The sequence below is a fragment of the Dermacentor albipictus genome, chromosome 1 (genome assembly GCF_038994185.2).
Source record: "Dermacentor albipictus isolate Rhodes 1998 colony chromosome 1, USDA_Dalb.pri_finalv2, whole genome shotgun sequence".
NCBI classification, from domain to species: domain Eukaryota; kingdom Metazoa; phylum Arthropoda; class Arachnida; order Ixodida; family Ixodidae; genus Dermacentor; species Dermacentor albipictus.
The window spans coordinates 266997409-267016050 of NC_091821.1; the positions used below are offsets into that span (position 1 = coordinate 266997409).

Consider the following 18642-nt stretch of genomic DNA (forward strand, 5'->3'; position numbering starts at 1 on the left):
CGCTTCCGGGCGCCGGCTGAACACACCGTCGGGCCCGAATGGGCGGAGGACGGCGAGCGTCGGACAAACGAAGCCGGACGGTGGTCGCTCCATGGGGACTCGCGGTCCGTGGGCGCAGTTCTCTTTCAGGGCTGCGTGAGGCACCGCCGTGACACCGATTTTCCTGCTCACAAGTAACCAGCGTTTCCTGCGTGGGCATGCGCGGTCTGTTTCCGATAAACTTTCAGTTCAAGATTTGTGCATGTCTACAGCTTTCCGGCTTTCTCTCTCTTTTTCTTTTGGGGAGAGGGGGGTCCGGTCCTGTGCGATATTTTCACGCAACTTTAACGTTTGGGCTACTTGTTGGGTCATACTGAATATACCTACAGCCCAAAGGTAAACGTGGAGAAAGAGCGTTGTCCGCATTTCTTGCATCCATCTACGTTTAGCGCGGCAAGCGTGTTCAGGCTGTTTTTCGCAATTGTCAATACGAGCAGGAAACGACAGGCCTCCGCCGTTGCGGGCGGGGAGGAGGAGGGACGGCCGGCCAAAAGGATTCTCGCGCCTTGCCGCGCCACGCTGAGCCACGGGCCGGCCAACCGAAGGGGTGCAGAGCTGCGCGGCCGGGCTAACGAAAGGCACAGCGTCAAGGCCGGCACGCGGGAGGCCCCGGAGCAGCAGCCAGTATAGAAACCAAGAAACTGGTTCGGCGAGGGGCCCCTGCGGCAGCGGACGAGGTCGTCGTTCGTGCGGCGGCCCTTCTCGCCAGAGGATGCACGGAGCGCTCGTCCCCTGGCCACGCAACCTGCTAAGCATACTAGCCCCCGTTCGGTGCCGTGCGAGCCTTTTTCGCAGCGGGTGTCGAAGAATTACCGCGCGGACGGCTCGGCACACGTCGCACATGCCTGCAGAAGCACAGCGCGAAAGTTGCTGGAACACAGGATTCGCTTATTGAGCAACAACGGCATTCGGTTATTTCGCTTACTAGTCAAGTGGCCGTTTCTGACGAGTTATCCGAATGCGTGTTCCGTAAACTAAGGATATGCGGGCCACAGAAGCCTCCAGCGCACCTCGATTTTGATACACATGACTGCTCACTTAGGTGACCAGCGTAAAGGAAAATTTCGGTACATATATACAGGTCTTATAAACGCTACAGGTAAATTAGAAAATGCCGCCTTTGCACCAGCTTACCATCCCGGAGTATGAAGTACGAGGTTGTTCCCCAGGCTCTTTTCTAACGAGGTTTAGTGAGTTAAAGAGATGTCGCGCTCATTTGAGTACGTAGAAGGAAACGTAGAAGCACCACCTGTTTGCAACGCACGCGGCAGGAACTAGAAAGGAAGGAGGGGGGGGGGGTCGCACTAGCAGTGAGAACACATAGGTCTGCCCATGAGGCCTATAATCGCTCATCGAGGCCAGTCGATTTCAGAGACTATCATTTGCGCTGCACGAGGCCATTGTCCAAGAGCCTGTCTCTCAAACTATAACACCGAATGGAGTAATATCGGTACCACGTACCATATGGTGGTTTCTAACGGTAATTTCTTTGGTGGCTCTTAATTTAGATGCGAAAAGTAATTTGAGCGTTCTTTTTTTTTTCCCCGAAAGAAGAAGAAAGCTACGCTGGCTCGAAACAAAACAATCCACTATGCAAGCGCACATGCTTCTTCACGAATAAGGAGTTTTAAATCAGCAGAGGCGGCAAGTTGGTGTGACAAAGGGCCGAATTGATTAAGCTTTTAATCTTAGGCGCACGTTCCTGAGTTGAGCGTCGGCGTGCCTCGGCATAACCGCGCGAACGCGCTCGGGCCACTTCTCGCGTCATCGTCGTCTTCCAGAGATGGCTCCGAAGCCGCTCATAACGACAGCGTTCCCATACTGTCCCTACCTATGCGAATGCGCTGACGGCACTAGTCCACTGCCAGTCGGTGCAGTGATTCTGGTCTCAAATTATTTGCCTTAATATATCGCGAAATGAAAACACGGAATTTCATCATCATCATCATCATCATCAGCCTGGTTACGCCCACTGCAGGGCAAAGGCCTCTCCCATACTTCAACAACCCCGGTCATGTACTAATTGTGGCCATGCCGTATTTAGCTGCACTCAAATTTCGCATTAGGGATCGTATCGTAAACGCCGGACATTTTTTGCTCGCAAGGACTGCCATTGGCCGAGCGCCGCCTCTAAACGTTCGCTATCATGACTAGCTGAAGCTATAGGACGAAGCAGCCCAAGATGGAGGGACAGTATCTGCGATATTGTAGAGCCACATAGTGGTGCAATGAAATAAGTTACTCTTATTAGTTTTTCTTGATGCAACTCCACCATGCAGTGTCCGGTTTTTTGATATAAGCCTTTGATATATTCCCCAATTTTCTCGGAACAGGACAGGTACGGCGCCGGTATTTCATCCAAAATGCTGAAATATAGCCCACATACGCACTGTGGTCGCTATTCGTAGTCACGGCAGAGCCCGTGTGGCGCCTAGACAGCCCTCGTTGCGTGTTCTTTGGTAGAAAATTTAGCAATAAGTGAGACTGGCCAACGGTGAAAAACAAACGCGGCGCTCAGACTGACGACCCCGAGTGGATGTCGTAAGAGGGCAAACCCACACTGTCGGTAACACGAGATACGCTTTCGCGCGACTTTAGCACAGGCAAACTACATTTTTTTTTTCTTTTTCTTCATCAAATCCTGTGAAAGGCGCAACCAAGGGCATGTTTCAAACACGTCAGCCTCGTGACGACTCGCCCTATCCGATAACTTCATTTAAGCGGCTCCACAGCGCGGCCGGAGGCCTCCGCTGAGCATACAATTTCGCCGTCGCCCGCACCGCAAGCGTGTTTGCTCGGATGCTGGGACGAGAACCAAACGTACTTAACCGTTTCTCTCAGATAAGGAAGCTACGATAAAGGAAAACTCGCAGCGCAGTATAAGAAAGTAGCCGCTCTCCCATGCGGGCACGCAAGGACGGGAGCCGTGCATGTCCAGTTCGCTCTAAAAACTTGCGCCCAGGTGCATAATCCTTTCAACACAACGAAAATATTTCGTTGCTGTCACGCGCACCTGCAAAGCTCACGTCGCCGGTCCAGACGGAAAAAGAATGTGTCAGGGTTCCGCCGGGTTCAAATAACGGCAAAGTTTCGCCACGAGCGGTCAACACTGACGCCTGGACATAGCCCCGCTCTACCTCGCACCCGGGGCAAATATTGCCTGGAGCAGATGACGCGACGTCGGAGCACGTTCAATTCTTGCGTCACGATGGTTTCGCCCAGGTCCGACAACGCACGCTACGTGCTATCACATGCGCCGAGCCCAAAGCAGCTGCCGAAAAGAAAGAATAGGGAAAGAAATCAAGAGGGCGCGCTCTGTCAGAATGACGCCAGCCGACGGCCTTGGTTTATTTCCATTCGGTCACTTATACGACGAAGTTCCTCTTCGCGAACACGCGCGCGCTACGAAGGCGCCATTCTTCATTTGCCGTGTCGGATAAAGACAGAGGAATTTCCATTAAGTCGAAGCGTCCAGCCGGCGCGGAACGATATCGCAATCCTTCCCGCAGCCGCAACAACGTGCCGGCGCGCAAGTATCGAGACATGTTACAGCGCCGCCTGAAGATTCTCCGAACACAACCGAAAGGTCGTGGCTTCAGTTGATTTCTTGCCAAGTGAAAATACCTTTCGCACCTTTCTCTCTCAAGATGCCATATTGCCGATTAGGACGTTCGCGTATTTCGTACGCCTCTGCGAGCTCTCTCTCGGGTACACCACAGAACGAACAGGGACGCATTCTGTGGGCAAAAAAAAGCTCAGTCAGCGTGCAGTTCAAAGAATGCTCAACCAACTACAGCCCACCGACCTGTGGGAGGCACCTGTGTTCTACTTCTACCTGTCGGCACGCGAAGCGTGCGGTCGAAATGCGCTAAGCAACAAGTTATGAAGAAAGGGAACAACACAGCCCATTACCATTGAAACTTCCCCCTTCGCAACAACATAGCTTCTAGAGGGGCTGGTGGACCAGTCCTTGATGAAGGATGGTAACCCAGTGTGGGCTGATGAAAAGCGCGGAAAGAAGTGAGCCGTTTTGTGAGCGCTGCCCCATCCAAAATGTCGCCGCCCCGAGAGTAAACAAACTTTTTGCTCCGGATATGTGTAACCTTAAAATGCTGCATGTGGGACTCAGCATCAGATATTATCGATGGATGGCGATTAACGATGCAAGATGTTTACTGACGTTCATCCCTGCGGAAAATGTACGCAGGATGCCCCTGTGCCGGCCCCAAAGGCTGGCATTCTCGCACAAACGTCTACTGCGCCATGGCACTCGGCGCAGGCGGCGTGCGACCACTTCCCACGAACTTTGAAGCCAGAAAAAGACAATGGCACGTAATCGCTACCGGATGCGTGTCGGGAAGACAGGCGACAGCGACGCATTGTTAGCTTCTCCCAGTTGTGACAGACCGCGACCGATTCACGGAGTGAACTGGGCCGCTGGGTCGGCCGGCGCAAGGGAATTCCGCAGACGTGGCTCGGCCCGGAATGCGCGTGTGGGGCATGCGCGTTTTGGCCCCCGTGGTTTAGGGACAACAGTGCTCGGCGCGGAATTGCTGCAAGCCTATCTACGCGACCTTCGTCCGCGCATTTTCCCCGTTCCGAGGAAGAAACGTTCCCGTAGTTACCAATTAGAAAGCTTGAATGGCGATCCTCCACGGCATGGTTCTCGCTTCAAAGTGGACGCAATCCCATCGTCTTGCAGCCTCCGTTGTCAGCATCACTGATCATGACGCGTTCAGGTCTGCTGTCTGTGACCATGTGCTGATTTGTTAGTCCTGTTTATTTAGTTTTATTTCCAATAATTTCTTTAACTCCTGAACGGCCCTGATAGTAAATAAACGAAATGTTGAAATCTATGTGAAGCGAAGCGGTTAATTAAATGCTCCACAATTAACGGTGATGGCCGTAATTTTCCTTGCTTTCGTCCTACTGAACGTGTGATTTCATGCAATTTTTACGTTTATTCACCCCAAAGTTTGCAACTTTATTCTCATGCAATTTTTATTTTGGCGCGTGTCACATCTTATGCCACAGGGGCGGACATCCACTATGGAGGATTGCCCAAGAATGGGCTCACATCCAGTGGCACATAACGAATGACTAAATCAAAGAAAATCAAGTAAATCGAATAATCCGTTAAATATAATACGCTACCTCATTAACAGGTCGGTGTGCATAGGCGATACCTGTGACGACATTATATGTTCAGGATTTATGAAGTTTCTTCTTGTTTATGAACACACACACACACACACCTGATATGTATGTATACATATTAACTGACCGAATACTGCAAATACCGACCGTCCCTGCAGCAGCCACAGCCATGCCAAAGTCGGCAAAGAAAGCTTCGCTTTAGAAATCGGTGGAACACGTTTTATTCAGACTTGACACCTGGGACTGGCTGATGGTCGGGCCGGGTTCCGGGCCGCACGGCCCCAAAGTGACGTTAACGTGAAAGTACCTCACGTTTTAGGCCTACCGTCGGTTATAATATAGACGAATCGTCTCCTGTGAACGTTCACACGGTAGGATTATAATCAGGGGGAGAGGATGGAAGCGCTTGCTTCCTGCTACTCCAGTTATTTACTGAATGAAGACGAAAATCAAAAGCCTAGCCTTATGCGCCATATGCGCGAGCTTGGGAAAATAAGCCGTAAGCCGCCCGCGCATTTTGAATATTTCGTGTTTCCGACTCTTAGATTACAAGGAATGCCTCCCCCCCCCCAAAAAAAAAATACAGAAAGAGGGAGAGAGAGATATATATATGAAGTTAAAAAAAAGAAGGCTGATTACACGGTTAGGCACCCTTTAACAAATGCAGACGTATTCTGCTCGCACTGCCGAGCTAGATAGCAAATTATTCGGTCTTTCGCGCAGGCGGGCTATATAACCTGTGGCCATGCACCAAATTGCGGAAGTACTCCTCAGTTGTTGAGATACTGCGCGCAGCGAACACAGCCCCGAGTTGTCATAACGAACACGACGACGACTCATTCCGGAAAACTAGGTTCGACTTTCCTGGCGTAAACCGATAGCAACAAATAAATAAGTGTACGAATATACGCGAAGAGAGGGCTGCTGTGTCAGGAGTCCGCTGAAAGGCCCACAGATAAAAAAAATCACACGCGAGCTACACACAATGAACGTGCGCATACATGCTGTGGACCGTTATTACAACCTAAAGGCAATACTGCTATTGTTCGAATCCCAGTTGTGCTGCAGGATAACAGGAAGAACGTCCAGGGCGCTCTGCAGACCCAAATTCGTTCACCCTTGAAACGCCGTTCAGCAGTAAAAACGAATACTGTACTATGTGTTCTCGACTATGCGCTAGCAGCCGCATCGATGGGCAGGCTGAATCAAGTTGCTGTCCTATCGATGACGAAGGGGATAAAAAATGAAGAAAGAAAGAAAGAAAGAAAGGCTCTTCCACATATATCGCCCCTAACACTGATCTCATGCAATAGTGGCTGTAATCTCCAACGAATACGAAGAAACGTCTTCCGGTCTCGAAAAACGAACAACAGGAAGGGGCGGTACGGCACTTTCATAGCGCGCCTGAATAACAATGAAGCTACGCTAAACTAACTTTTTTCTTCAAGTGATATCGCAAAAAAGCATTATTGCTATACTGACAGAAATACAAGGCAATACACATGCTTGCAGCTGCCCCTTAAAGGGGCAGAAGACCTACTTTTCGGAGAGACGGGACGATTGCCGAAAAATAAAGGAGGGCGATGGGAGGGAGGCCAAACATCAAAGTTTAAAGCAAAAGACCAGTAAAAAAAAAACAAAAAAAAACAGCGCGGCAGCGGTACAAACGCACAGAATAGAGCACTAAAAGGCTGCTTCAATTGTCGACGTCAAGTTAAAGATAAAATGGTGAAAACTATCACTCCGCCTTTATGGAGACCGTTTTAGTTCGTCTTGTAAATATTTCGTACGAGAGGAGCGCTCCTGAGAAGTTGATCTACTACACGACAAAAAAGAAAAACGTGAAAGGAGCCGCCCAGTCACCGGCGGACCGCACTGTGCTCTGCACAGGCGCTCCGAGCCCAACGCACTGGAATTGCATACATGATGAAACGCTTTTAAAGCCGACAAATGGGTGCGTTCACCCGCGTAGACGGGCCAGCGCATGAAATATACGATTGTGAAATTGAGTACTCGTGATTTCAGCACGCTTAGTGACGGTGCCATTATTTGAGTGCAGTACCGAATCCCAAGAGAAAAGAAAAGAAGAGGTATAGAGGCGGACACACAGATGCTAATCGTTTCTACACCGGCTTTGTGCGCGTCATCCGGTTTCTTCTCGAAAGTTTAAACGTCTTCGCGTTGCAGAAAGACGTCTGTTCGTACAGCATCGAGCGTTTCGGAATCGCCAGAAGGCTAAAGTTTAAACGTTTTGCGGCTGCCACAATATCGTTGCATGCATCGTACGCTGCTCGTAGAAATTAGCATGGCGGTACAAGGTCTCAAACACCACAAACATCGTTTCGCCTCCGCGCAGCAACTAAATTAAAACACTCAGTTGTGCACTCGTCAGGATTGCATAAGAATGGCCACCGTCGGCTCCTGAAGTACGAGTTCCGCAGCGGCGGGAGAACGCGAACTGATGCGTGTCAGCTTGTTCCCACACTTGGGCGATCCTTACGACAGCCCGTTTACGCGGAAGCCACAGCAGAGACGCACGTGACCTCGGAATTCACTGCAAGCAAGCTTCAACGCGCCAGGCGTGCTTGCAATAAGACGATATGTCCATCGAAAACAAGTCATCACTGAGCCTGGAGGACGAGGACTCGGTGGAGACCAACACACTCGTGAGGCTACCCACCGAAACACGGAAGCCACGCAAACCTCGCTGCTTAAACAAGCCCTGACAGTGCGGAGACGCAGTACCATTCGCGGCTTTCGTCTCGGAAAACCTGCTGGTGATCGGCAGGTTTCAATGGCTTTTGGGCATCGTTGGCGAAGGAGCACCGTGACTGAGTGGATGGTCTGGCAGAATTTTGCAAACGTTCGCGGTTGAAAGTATCAATATGATAACATTTAAGATTAACCACCATTGAATCGTGGGAGGCCGAACTCTCCTCTGACGACCTGGACGACCAACGCAGTCTCGCCGCCCGGGGCAAGGAGGCAGCCCAAGTCGGAGGGTTCCTGGAATAAGGAATTCTGCCACCTAGGCTGAACCGGCAGAGGTGTTCTGTGAGTGTCCACTTAGCGGACATGTCCATTTCATCTGCTGCTTAAGTTCTGATTGCCTGGGCTGGGATATGCGTAAGCAGGAGACGGGCGCCTTCAGCCAATCAGCACTTCAGCAGCAGACGAAATGGACATGTCCATTTATATGTCCATGGACACTTACAGAAAAGCGCCCCTGGTCCTGACTCGAATTACAGTTTCAGAAACTAAATATTTCTCTCTCTCTCTCTCTCGTGAAGGGCACCAAAAACAGGAAAAGCATGGGTGTAAATAGCTCGTGGGTAAAAAGATGTTTCATAATATACAACAGATTGTTTATAATGAAACGTTAACGGTCGGTAATGCAGTTAGTTGAGTCACAAAAGGTGATTAGTCATGGCTGCACTCTTTATGTCGCCGTAGCCACTTCAGTATGCAGTTCTTGCAGAGCAAGGAGAGCGAAGCCTCCGACAGCACCACGGACTCGCGCTTGGAAAAGCTTCACAGCAGCGTCTGACGGAGAAGACTCGATCGCTAGGGAGACTCCGCACCGAGTCTCGCAAAGGAAGGGCCGACGGCGTCCGCGAGCACGTATGCATGGACCAACGCGCCTGTACGCCAGACAGGCCGAGAGGACAAATGCGCTGCGAGGCCACGGTGAGCAAGCACTGCAGACGCTCGCCGAGCCTACAGGCCCACGGCCGCTCAGGCGACACGTGCAGCGACGGCGCCGGAAAAGGCAAAATGGTCCTCCGAGCAGGGCGGCGGGCGCATCCATTAACCCGATTCAGAGGCGGCAGAGGTATACGCTCCTTCGGTCCCGCCAACGTCAGCGCCAGAAGGCATCCTAATCGGGCGCAGCGAGCGGCCGCACTGAGTCGGTATAATCGTGCAGGTGATTAACGCCGCACCGCACCGCTTTCTGGCGACGGCAGATGTTGGAAAGCAGATTTGTCCCCTTAGGCGTGAAAAGGAGCGCCGCAGCGCACAACTGAAGGCACGTGCAAAGATCACCTCGCATCGAGCGGCTCCAAACATTCGTAGCGTGCAGGGTTTACCTGTCCTGCTGCGGCTATCTCGTAGCTGCGAATCAAGAGATAATTTCAGATAAATCCAAGGAAGTCCAAACCAAGTGACGCGTGCGCACTCGAGAATGTTACCGTTAAAGGGCGTTTTCGAAACACTATTAGTGCACTCGCTAAAGGGCAACTACTCGCTTCTCCTAACAGATGTTTCCCTCCTCGGGGGGAGAAACACATTCGAACAAATGGCGAAGCAGTGAGAGCGTTAGCAAGCACATCCTTAAGGGCAGTGGGGAGGAGGAGGAAAAACGTCTATTGAGCTCCAGCGAAATTTTTCTGTGCCTAGTCAGTCGCAGAAATGCGTCAATTCGCCTTCTGCGATCTCCGGCAAACTCGCTGCGGTGTCTGGGCGCCTCCGGCATCGAGCTGCCGCGTTCCTCGCCACTGATAAGGCAGGCTGCTCCGAGAACTGGAAAGGCAGACGGGCGCGCAGTGCTTAGGTGCGACGCACTCTTCAGATGGTATTCGAGCGATATGTACAGCGTCCGCCTCGTATGCGCGAGATACTGGGTTCGAATGCCGGTGCCGCCGAAAAGCCCACCGGGTTTTCTTTTTTCTTCTAATGGGTAGAGATACACCACTACTTAGCACTCGGTTGTTCATATGGGTCATCTCGAAAGGGGGCCCTATAGAAATTTGCGAGGGTATCTGGGCGCCCCTTGTCCCCACCACAGATTTAGTGAAATAGTCGAGCATCCGCTGCGGCTGTCGAGGAAGGCGAGTGCAGCGGCCAAGTGCCTACCGGTAAAATAGGTACAAGCGCGATCCCGGCCTGGTGTTTGGCAGCCACGGGAGCTCAAGACACACGGAAGGAGACCCACCTAATAGGAAGATGGCGGCATGGTACCGCCTGACTCGTTTCACGGGAGTCTTCGTGAAACACTATCCACAAGAGCGCTGCCCCGCGGCCATTTCTACAACGCGATTACGCGAAGTATAATCGCGAGATGCACATGTGCTGCAATACCTTCAGGTAAAATCATGTTTCTAAAGTTACTGTGCGCCAGCCCGCTGTTTCCGCAGAAAATGTGAGAAATGCGAAACATTTGCCGAGCTAACAAATTATTCTTATATATCGCGAGAATGCTTCGTAGCCTACTTTTGCTAATGCAGAGAGCCGACAGCAAAATTAATGGGATAGGCTGCTGAAAAGTGGACTACATAAACCGCTGACCTTCAGAGTGATAGCCACGAGTATATTGTCCGCCCACCGCCGCGCATGCTTACTGTCTCAGATCACAGTGGACGCGAAATAATATTTGGACAAAAACCGACTGTGTAGGCCTGGGACGTACAACAGCAAAGTTATAGTTAATTAAAACGAATTCTGGTGTTACGTGTGGAAAAACCACCACCTAGGCGCGCTGTATAGGCTCCAGATTAATAATGACACCCTTCGGCGTGCCCCTAAATCTAGGTACTCGAATTCTGCCCCCATCGGAATGCGGCGGCCTGAATCGGACCCACGATCTCGAGCACAGCAGCACGACCCACTGGTCAACCACGGCGGGTAAGCCTATACGGCGTATGGGACGCGCATGTCCTTGGCCATGTAGAAAGTATTACCATAGGGCTGTTACTGGAGTTAAGGCACTTGCGTGCTTAGTGATTCATTTGTGGAGTAATAAATTTTCTTTATGAAGCGTTGCGGCGAATGCAACAGTTAACGCCTTATACGGCTCCCGCTGTAAAACTACGCAGACTACTATACGTCTTTTAGCGCAGCCAGCTGTTTTATGCCGAAAAATATTAGATAGCACTATAGGAATGCCGCAGAGGCTGATGTATCACAAAATGCTTCCATAGCGTGGTGGAGCAACGTGGTGGAGTATTAGAGTTTCTAAAGCTACGTGATAAAGTGGTTATCGCATTGTGTTTAACATCGGACTTTTCTTCTTTCACTGGGTTGCCACGCGGCATAACGTCACAGTGGAGCAAACAAAATATAAGCACGCAGGTCTGTTTCACAGAGACACTGCAACAGTGACTTATGAAATGTGCCGTCGACAATCCATCTTTCATAGCCTTCAACTCGATCACTGTTCAATTACGCACCTTTAAGAACACTTTCGCGAATTGTCTTTGTCCCGGGGCACGCCTGTTTTCCTTTCCTACTTTAGGCCTCGACCAACCTCAGGCTGCGAGCGGGCCAGACGCGCACAGGGGCGCGCGACTCAGCGGGCTTTCGGCCGCGGGACGGAGCGTCTACGTTGCAGAGCAGCGGCGGTGGCGCGCGTGCCACTCGGCGACGGCACGATGACAAGGCCTCGGGGACACGCGGCCGCTTCAAGGACAGCCGCGCGTACTACGCGACGCACACCGGCCCCCGAGGGAGCGCGCGCCTCCGCCGCCCACGGACGGGCACTGCGCAACGGTGCGCGAAAGTAGGCGAACGCCGACGCTCAGACGCGGTGCAAAATGTTGTTCGAAAAATAGACGCGTGCACGAAGCAAGCGAATTGTGCTATCGCGCACGACGATGTCCTGACGTTGACGCATAACGAGCATTGGGCCTCATTAAGCCACGCAACACGAGACGTTTCGTGCTGTCATTGAAGAAATGCGGCGATATTCCATTTCCACTGAAACATTCGCTTCAGTATAGTTGTTTGTTTCGCTGCCGCGCAAGTCACGATTTGCGGCATTCTTCGTGAAGAGAAGCGACTGTGATGCATACTTTGAAATGCCTTTCTTTCTATTTCTATTTTTTTTGCTCGATAGCTACGACAAAGGAAAATAACGCAGGGCTAAAAATTGGCTGCTCGTGGGTGGTCTGAACACAAGTCAGCGCAACCGCTCTGTTAACGACCAAACGGTCCAACCATGTCTATAGCGCTTTGGAAAACTTCCGTTTCATCGAAATGGTACCGGTAATGCAGCCTCTAAAAGAATTCGGGATGCCTCTCTGTAACTGAAGGAGAATTGCACTGGTAAGTCATACCAGTAAGTGCAATACAAAGCGTCAAAACTCGAACAAAATACCACGACAGCGAAGGAAATATAAGCTGAACGTCGAATAAAACCATGCAGTTCTAGACACTCAATTCAGGCACACGTAATACCAGCAATCCCCGCGGCACCCAGTTCACGCGTCATAAAGCAGCGAGCTGGCAAGGGTACCATTGGAAAATAATTGAACGCAGATACGTGGGTTTATTGATAGCTTAAACGAACAAAAGACCAAATTGCAGCGCAAATATCGCAAAGCTGCATGAAACGTTAAGCAGACGTTTGCATGTATCCCAAGAAAGGCCCTGACAAGCGACATGTCCAAACAGAACAGCGCGCAGATGCGTGCAGATCGACGAGTAGCTTTAGTCAAGCTCTCTTCTGGCAAAGACCTGCGAATCGTGAAAGTCACTTGGACAAGAGAGATGTGGGTAGCCCCGTGGAACATGCCGGTGAAGCTCTGCAAAAGCGGCATGTTCTCTTGAAACCCGAGCCAGGACGGCTAACGTGCCGTATTTCCAACGGCCCCCGCGAGCAGCCGTGTCCACGAGCAGACGCGGAAATCATCGTGTTCGACAAGTGCCGAACGGCGGCGGCATTCCCCATACGCTACGGGCTTGCCTCAGGTGGGGCCAGACAAACAGCCCCCCACCCACCTTCACCTAGCGACACCTCCCACCCACCTTCTCCTCAGCCACCCTGTGGGGAGGGGGGCGCCCGCGCACAGGCAAAACACAAAAAGATGGCGGTCACTCATGCATCACAGTTCCGCCAGTTCCACTCGGTGCGGCCGAGGAAGAGCGCGGCAAGCCGAGCAAGTCCCCGCGCCAGCGAGCATCCCGTAGAGCCGCGTTCGCGCTGATTCAACGCCGCTAGTTACTTATTCACCCCACGCGCTGGATCCCAGAGCCGTCGAAGCGCGGAAGGAACGCCAGAGAGCCGAAGGAAATAGCAGAAAAAAGCAAAAGAAAAAAAGGGGGAGGGGAGACAAACCAGGCGAGCGGTCACAAAATGCACAAGGCGCGACGGAGCGACTTTCCGTAAGACAACGGAGGCGAGATGATGAAACAGCGTGTTGGCAACTCTCCGATGCTGGAAACGAGACGAAAAAATGCGAGTCGCTTCACCTCCGCCACGCGATGCCCTCGGAAGTGCAGAGCGATGACACATTTGCGTCGTCGCGAAAACGAGTTCGACTATATAAGGGGGGAAAAAAAAAGATCGTTAAAATGCCTACGACATACGGATCATGTCGCATGGATTTTAGTGACGTGCAACTAGTTTCATTTCGAATAGCTAGTTTACTCCGAGTGAAGAACTGCGCGAGAGGACGAAAAGCGCCCCAGGAATGTGGATCTTGATCTTGGGGCCTGAACGAGAGAGGGACGACCTGTTGATCGTAGGTTCTACCGCGTGAACGACCAGGAGAAAACGAGTGCTGCGACCAGATCGGCATATTCCCTTCCAGAGCAATTTACACGCGAATAACAGACTACGGCGGGGTGGCTGTAGTAGTTAGAAAAATATTCAGAATAGCTTAAATATTGCAGCCACGTTGCTAACGTTTGAAAGCGACGACGAGGAAAATGCACCGCAGAAATAGGCTGCTCATAAGAATTCCTCGTCCCGGCAAAGATGGATGTTGTGATGGCAAAAGGTAGGACAACACATCGCAAAACCACACAAACAGAAAAGTGCGTGAATTAGTGATCATGTTTTAGTTACCACCCGCGATCCAGTGGAATCGCGATAGCTTTTATGTATCACTTCTCAACGTTCTCTCGGAGCGCATGGGAAAATTCTTTCGGCTTACGTAGGTCTTGAATAATTCGAATAACCCAAGAATTCTGCGCCTACATGAATCTGTCGAATCAATGCTTAGTTAAATCGCAATACTTGCGCAACGCGATAGCGCACGCTTGTTTGATTGGCCGAGCTATCCAGCTCCGCCAAATGAAGAAGCGCCCGCTACATGGCATACGCTAAGTATTTTTTTATAAACGATGGCGAAGCGTGTTCGGTGAAGACAAACGAGACGGCAAGCACAGCCGAGTTCTAAAGATACATAAGCAGTGCACGATGGCTGGCAGTGCTGCCGTACTAACCGGACCTGCCACGTTGTTACACAGGGAGCATGTCCGAAGAGCGAGGAGGGAGGCGACCCGAAGTGCGCTCGCACGGGATCATCGGCACTGCAACGAATGCAGGCTCTGGCAGATGCAAAACACGAGGGCCGTTAGCCAAGGAGCTGTCCTTCAAATGTAAAATGCGGTGTAAGACACACGTGAAGCCCCGCAGCTAACCACGCGTTCTTCTGACATGCCGGCAACAACGTGTCAGGGAATGGGACACTCGGCGCGACGCGGTAAACAAAACAGTGTCACCAAGCAACCGACCCGCACGCGAATGCCTCCAGGACTTACCTACTTCCGCTGAATCGGAGGCTGACGTTACGCACAGCAGCACGCAAACAGTCCCCAAGAGTACCCGGCGGTTATCCGAAAAGCCCATCTCGGTGGCCGCGCATCAGTTCATCCTGCAGCCGATGAGCAGATTCAAGACTGAGCGGCAACTCGCCGGCGCTTCGCCAGCTTCGATGCCGTCCCCGAGGAGGCGCTGTGCCTCAGCGCGCTCGCGCATGCGCAGGAGTGGTAGACAGGCGCGTTCGCTCACCGCGCGCGCCTTGCGCTCGCGGCGCTCCACACGGCGGCGGTGCTCCGAACGCGGGGCAAGGGTTACTGACTGCAGTTCTCGCCCAGCCGCGCCGACCACGTACCACCGGAGCTGGCCCTTTCTGAGCCGCCTTGCAGGCCTTGCTTGCAGGGGCTCCATTATGCGGTCCTGTTTTTGCTTTCGCGCTGGCCGCCACTTGCCAGGCTGGAGGGTTGTCTGCTGCTTTGCACACCCCTCCGAAAGCGTCGCTGGCCCCAGGCATGTTTATGCCACGTGGTCGCTTTCTGTGTTTTTCTGGCAGAAGAGCCTTGTTTGACCGCTTTCTTTGCTATTGTACGGCGGATCAGAAATTTCGAAGAATAATTGTGAGGAAAAGCGCAACGTGTGATGAGACCTTACGCATGCATTTCTCAGGAAGCTTAGATTTTGCGACGCGATAAGAATTTCCCTCATATGCAACGCTTGCTGAAAACTTCAAGAAAACGAAAAGCAAAGTTCGAAGAATGCCCTGCCTGTGATAACTCATGAAAGCTAAAGAAGTAGCATTCATGACTGCAGTTCTTCCGCTTTGCATCACGTATGCCACTGATATAGATAGGACTGTCTCCCATAATCAGGTTATGTCACCTGCAGGACGGTAATTCGTCGCAAGTGTGAAAATGCAGTCAAACGCCTTTATAACGAAATGGTTGGGGCCTCCGAAATCAGTCGTTACACTGATCACTTCGTTGTAAAGGTCACGCCCCGCACAGCTCACACTACGACCGGGACAGAATTATTCCTTCGTTAAACAGGTGATTTTGTTCTAGATGCGTTCGTTGTAGAGGCGCTCAACTGTATAGCTTAAGATGGGCTTCACGCAAGGAGACACTGTCTCTCCGGTGTTATAGTGTTTGCGCGTCATCAACAAGTATTCAAAATGTCAGTCTGACAAGGATTAAGAGTCAGGGAAATAATACTTCTGCAGATGACAATACCCACATTGGCAACGCTGAGGATAACTGACAAGAAATGATTGAGAACTTCAAAAAGCCAATGTTTAAAGGTATCACGTACATGCACGTAATGACATGGATGTCATTGTGAGCATATGGTGGCGTGTCATGACGTGATTCCCAGGAATGGCATGGCATACATGACAATATGACATGCATTCTGGCAAGCTCGCATGCATGCATGACATGAAAATGTGCCGACTCAGTGGACCCAGTTGACTAATAACTTGGGTCGTGTTCTTGATACCGTCGTGGTCGTTGCATTCTCGCTCTGTCATTCTCGCTCTGTCATCGGACTTTCGCCTCTCATTCACGCGTACTACCTGCGTTCGGTTCAGGTGGCGCTCCTGAGAAGATCCGGGCATCTCAGCAGCAGAACACTGGGTGGAGGTTACCTCCGTTCGAGCAGCGATTCAAAAGAAAGCGCCGATTTCCCCCGAGCGTGGATTTCCGAACGCCTGACCGCAACGCACCACCTCCTCCTCCCCCCCGATTTTCACGGCCCTTCTCGTCGTTATCCGGCCGCTTAATCAAGCATACATAGATCTGCTCTTTCCTGCTGCAAATGAAGTCCGAGTACGCGAACAGTGCGCCGAACTCCACCATGGCAGCGTCATCACAGCGTCTCGGCCAAGGCGAACAATGCAGTCGTCTGAATGGCTATAAAAGGACACGAATTTTAGGCTGCGCTACAGTTTAGCCGTCAAGTCACCCGTTTTTGTCCTGTATGTGATAGCACGAGCTGTCGTAAGTGTGCATTCAGTTCTCGCATATCGTACCCATGTCGCACCTGCCACGTATCTACATGCCGCGTCCCAACAAGGTTCCCACAGCGGAAGCGCTCAAAGAACGCAAGCGGGGCCGCGCCGAAGCCGCTCGCCGTCGCTATTCAGCGCGGCTTGGCGGGGGGAACAGATGCGGGAAACGGCGCGTTGGCAACAAATGGGTTCTCCCGCATTTCTCGCTGTCGTCCCACACACGTGCTCTCGCGTCACACACATAACTACTTGACCTACACGAACACATTGGTCCACTTGTTAACGCTTTGCGGAACTCCAAACCATTCTATATACCCAGCGACCTGCAAAGAGTTTCGCATAACACGTCGATATTGCGCAGGTCTACCGGCCCCAGCCAAACAGCTAATTCATAAGAGAAGGAAGGAAGGTAGGTAGTGTGTGTGTGTGTGTGTGCGTGTGTGTGTGTGTGTGTGTGTGTGTGTGTGTGTGTGTGTGTGTGTGTGTGTGTGTGTGTGTGTGTGTGTGTGTGTGTGTGTGTGTGTGTGTGTGTGTGTGTGTGTGTGTGTTTTACGCCTTGAACTACCATCTTCATCTTTCTTCACGCCATTCACTTATCCATTCAAGAACCAAATGGTTTGAGAAGCAACTGGCAAGCAGAGCACCAATCTTGCAGGAAAGCATCTAACTGCTGTATCCTGGCCGTGCTAAGCTAGGGAGTCGAAACTTGGAGGACAACAAAGACAGCTTAAAGGAAGACATGAGTATGGTTCTGTAAGCCGGTATCAGCCGCCGCCGCTTCTTCTTCTCCTTCTTTAATTTTTTTGCAAAAGTATCATACTGCAGCGTGAGAAAGAATATGTTTTTGCCAGGAATAAAAAAATGCACTGTAACATAAAGAGCGCCACAGCAAAGGTCCCGACGCCTTCAGGCATTGCTGTAGTCGTGAATACTAGCTTTGCCTATTACCATGAATTGTTCATTGGTTGTAGAGGCCTGCGTTCTCTCAGTAGTAGCCAATAGGTACTGTCCAAATACGCTGCCCACAGAACGCTCTCCCCGAGTTACTAAAACTGATCTCGAAGGCTATGTTTTCCTTGCGTTATGCATCAGGAGCGATTGCAGGAGCCGGAAGCGCGTCATGACCTCCATGTTCTGATCATCACTTTTAATGGGAAGCGCGGCATTGTCACGAGGGTTCACGCGAACGACCCGCGCATATTTCAAGCGCGAGAGAGCACCAGACAAAGCGAATTATGCGACACTGGTGTCAGCAAATCGGACGACTAAATGGCCCATGAGCTCGCGATGGCTGTGCCCGACGAGGTATGGAGTACACTGACAGAACTTCCAGATCGCAGTGTTTTGCTGTACTTCGTTAGAGCAACAATTAACCAGTAGAAACGTTGGCTCCAGCTTGAGGCTACATTTATTCCCCCACTGCTGATCACTTCAAATCTGCGCTTTCCGGTGAACCTTTCGTCTTGCTAGAATTACTGAGTACACGCTGTCATACGACGGTACAAAGAACGTGAAAGCGATGGTATGTGCCAGGCTAATCTAAACGTCCTGATAATCTTAGGCTGAATCTGCCGGTTATCCACAGCTTACTGTATAGCTATGCAGCATTGGAATCGGTCAGTGCTCTTGGGTGGTAGACCACCTTGTAACGCTAAGTAGTAATGGCTCGAGAAAGGTAGTTACGGTGTCCACATCATAATACACCCCCTCCCCCCTTCTAACTATGATTTCACCCCCGCATTTTTAAGAGAGGCCTGTTCGGTTTGCACGAGTGTCAATTAGCTGTATTGAGGATACAACACACAGGCGCATCTCCAAGCTGGGACGCATGTATATCCCACTTTGCAAAAAGCGTGCTTCTGGACCCTTCTTCAGTGGCATTGTGTTAAACCTTACGAAGCTCATTTTTCGTCACAAAATCTCTTGCATGACAACAATCAGGCTTATATTTATCCTTAAT

The 18642-nt window shown here is 51.3% G+C and overlaps 1 protein-coding gene across 2 annotated transcripts in view; it reads right to left on the reverse strand.

Moving 5' to 3' along the window:
- Positions 1-14835, reverse strand: part of mgl (low-density lipoprotein receptor-related protein megalin) — a 247389-nt gene extending 232554 nt beyond the window's left edge. For both annotated transcript variants that reach the window (XM_065448860.1, XM_065448862.1), the window contains exon 1: positions 14680-14835. In XM_065448860.1, coding sequence (XP_065304932.1) covers positions 14680-14767 — 88 coding nt within the window. In that variant the 5' untranslated portion in view covers positions 14768-14835. The remainder of the gene's footprint in view (positions 1-14679) is intronic.
- Positions 14836-18642: the final 3807 nt, after the last annotated feature.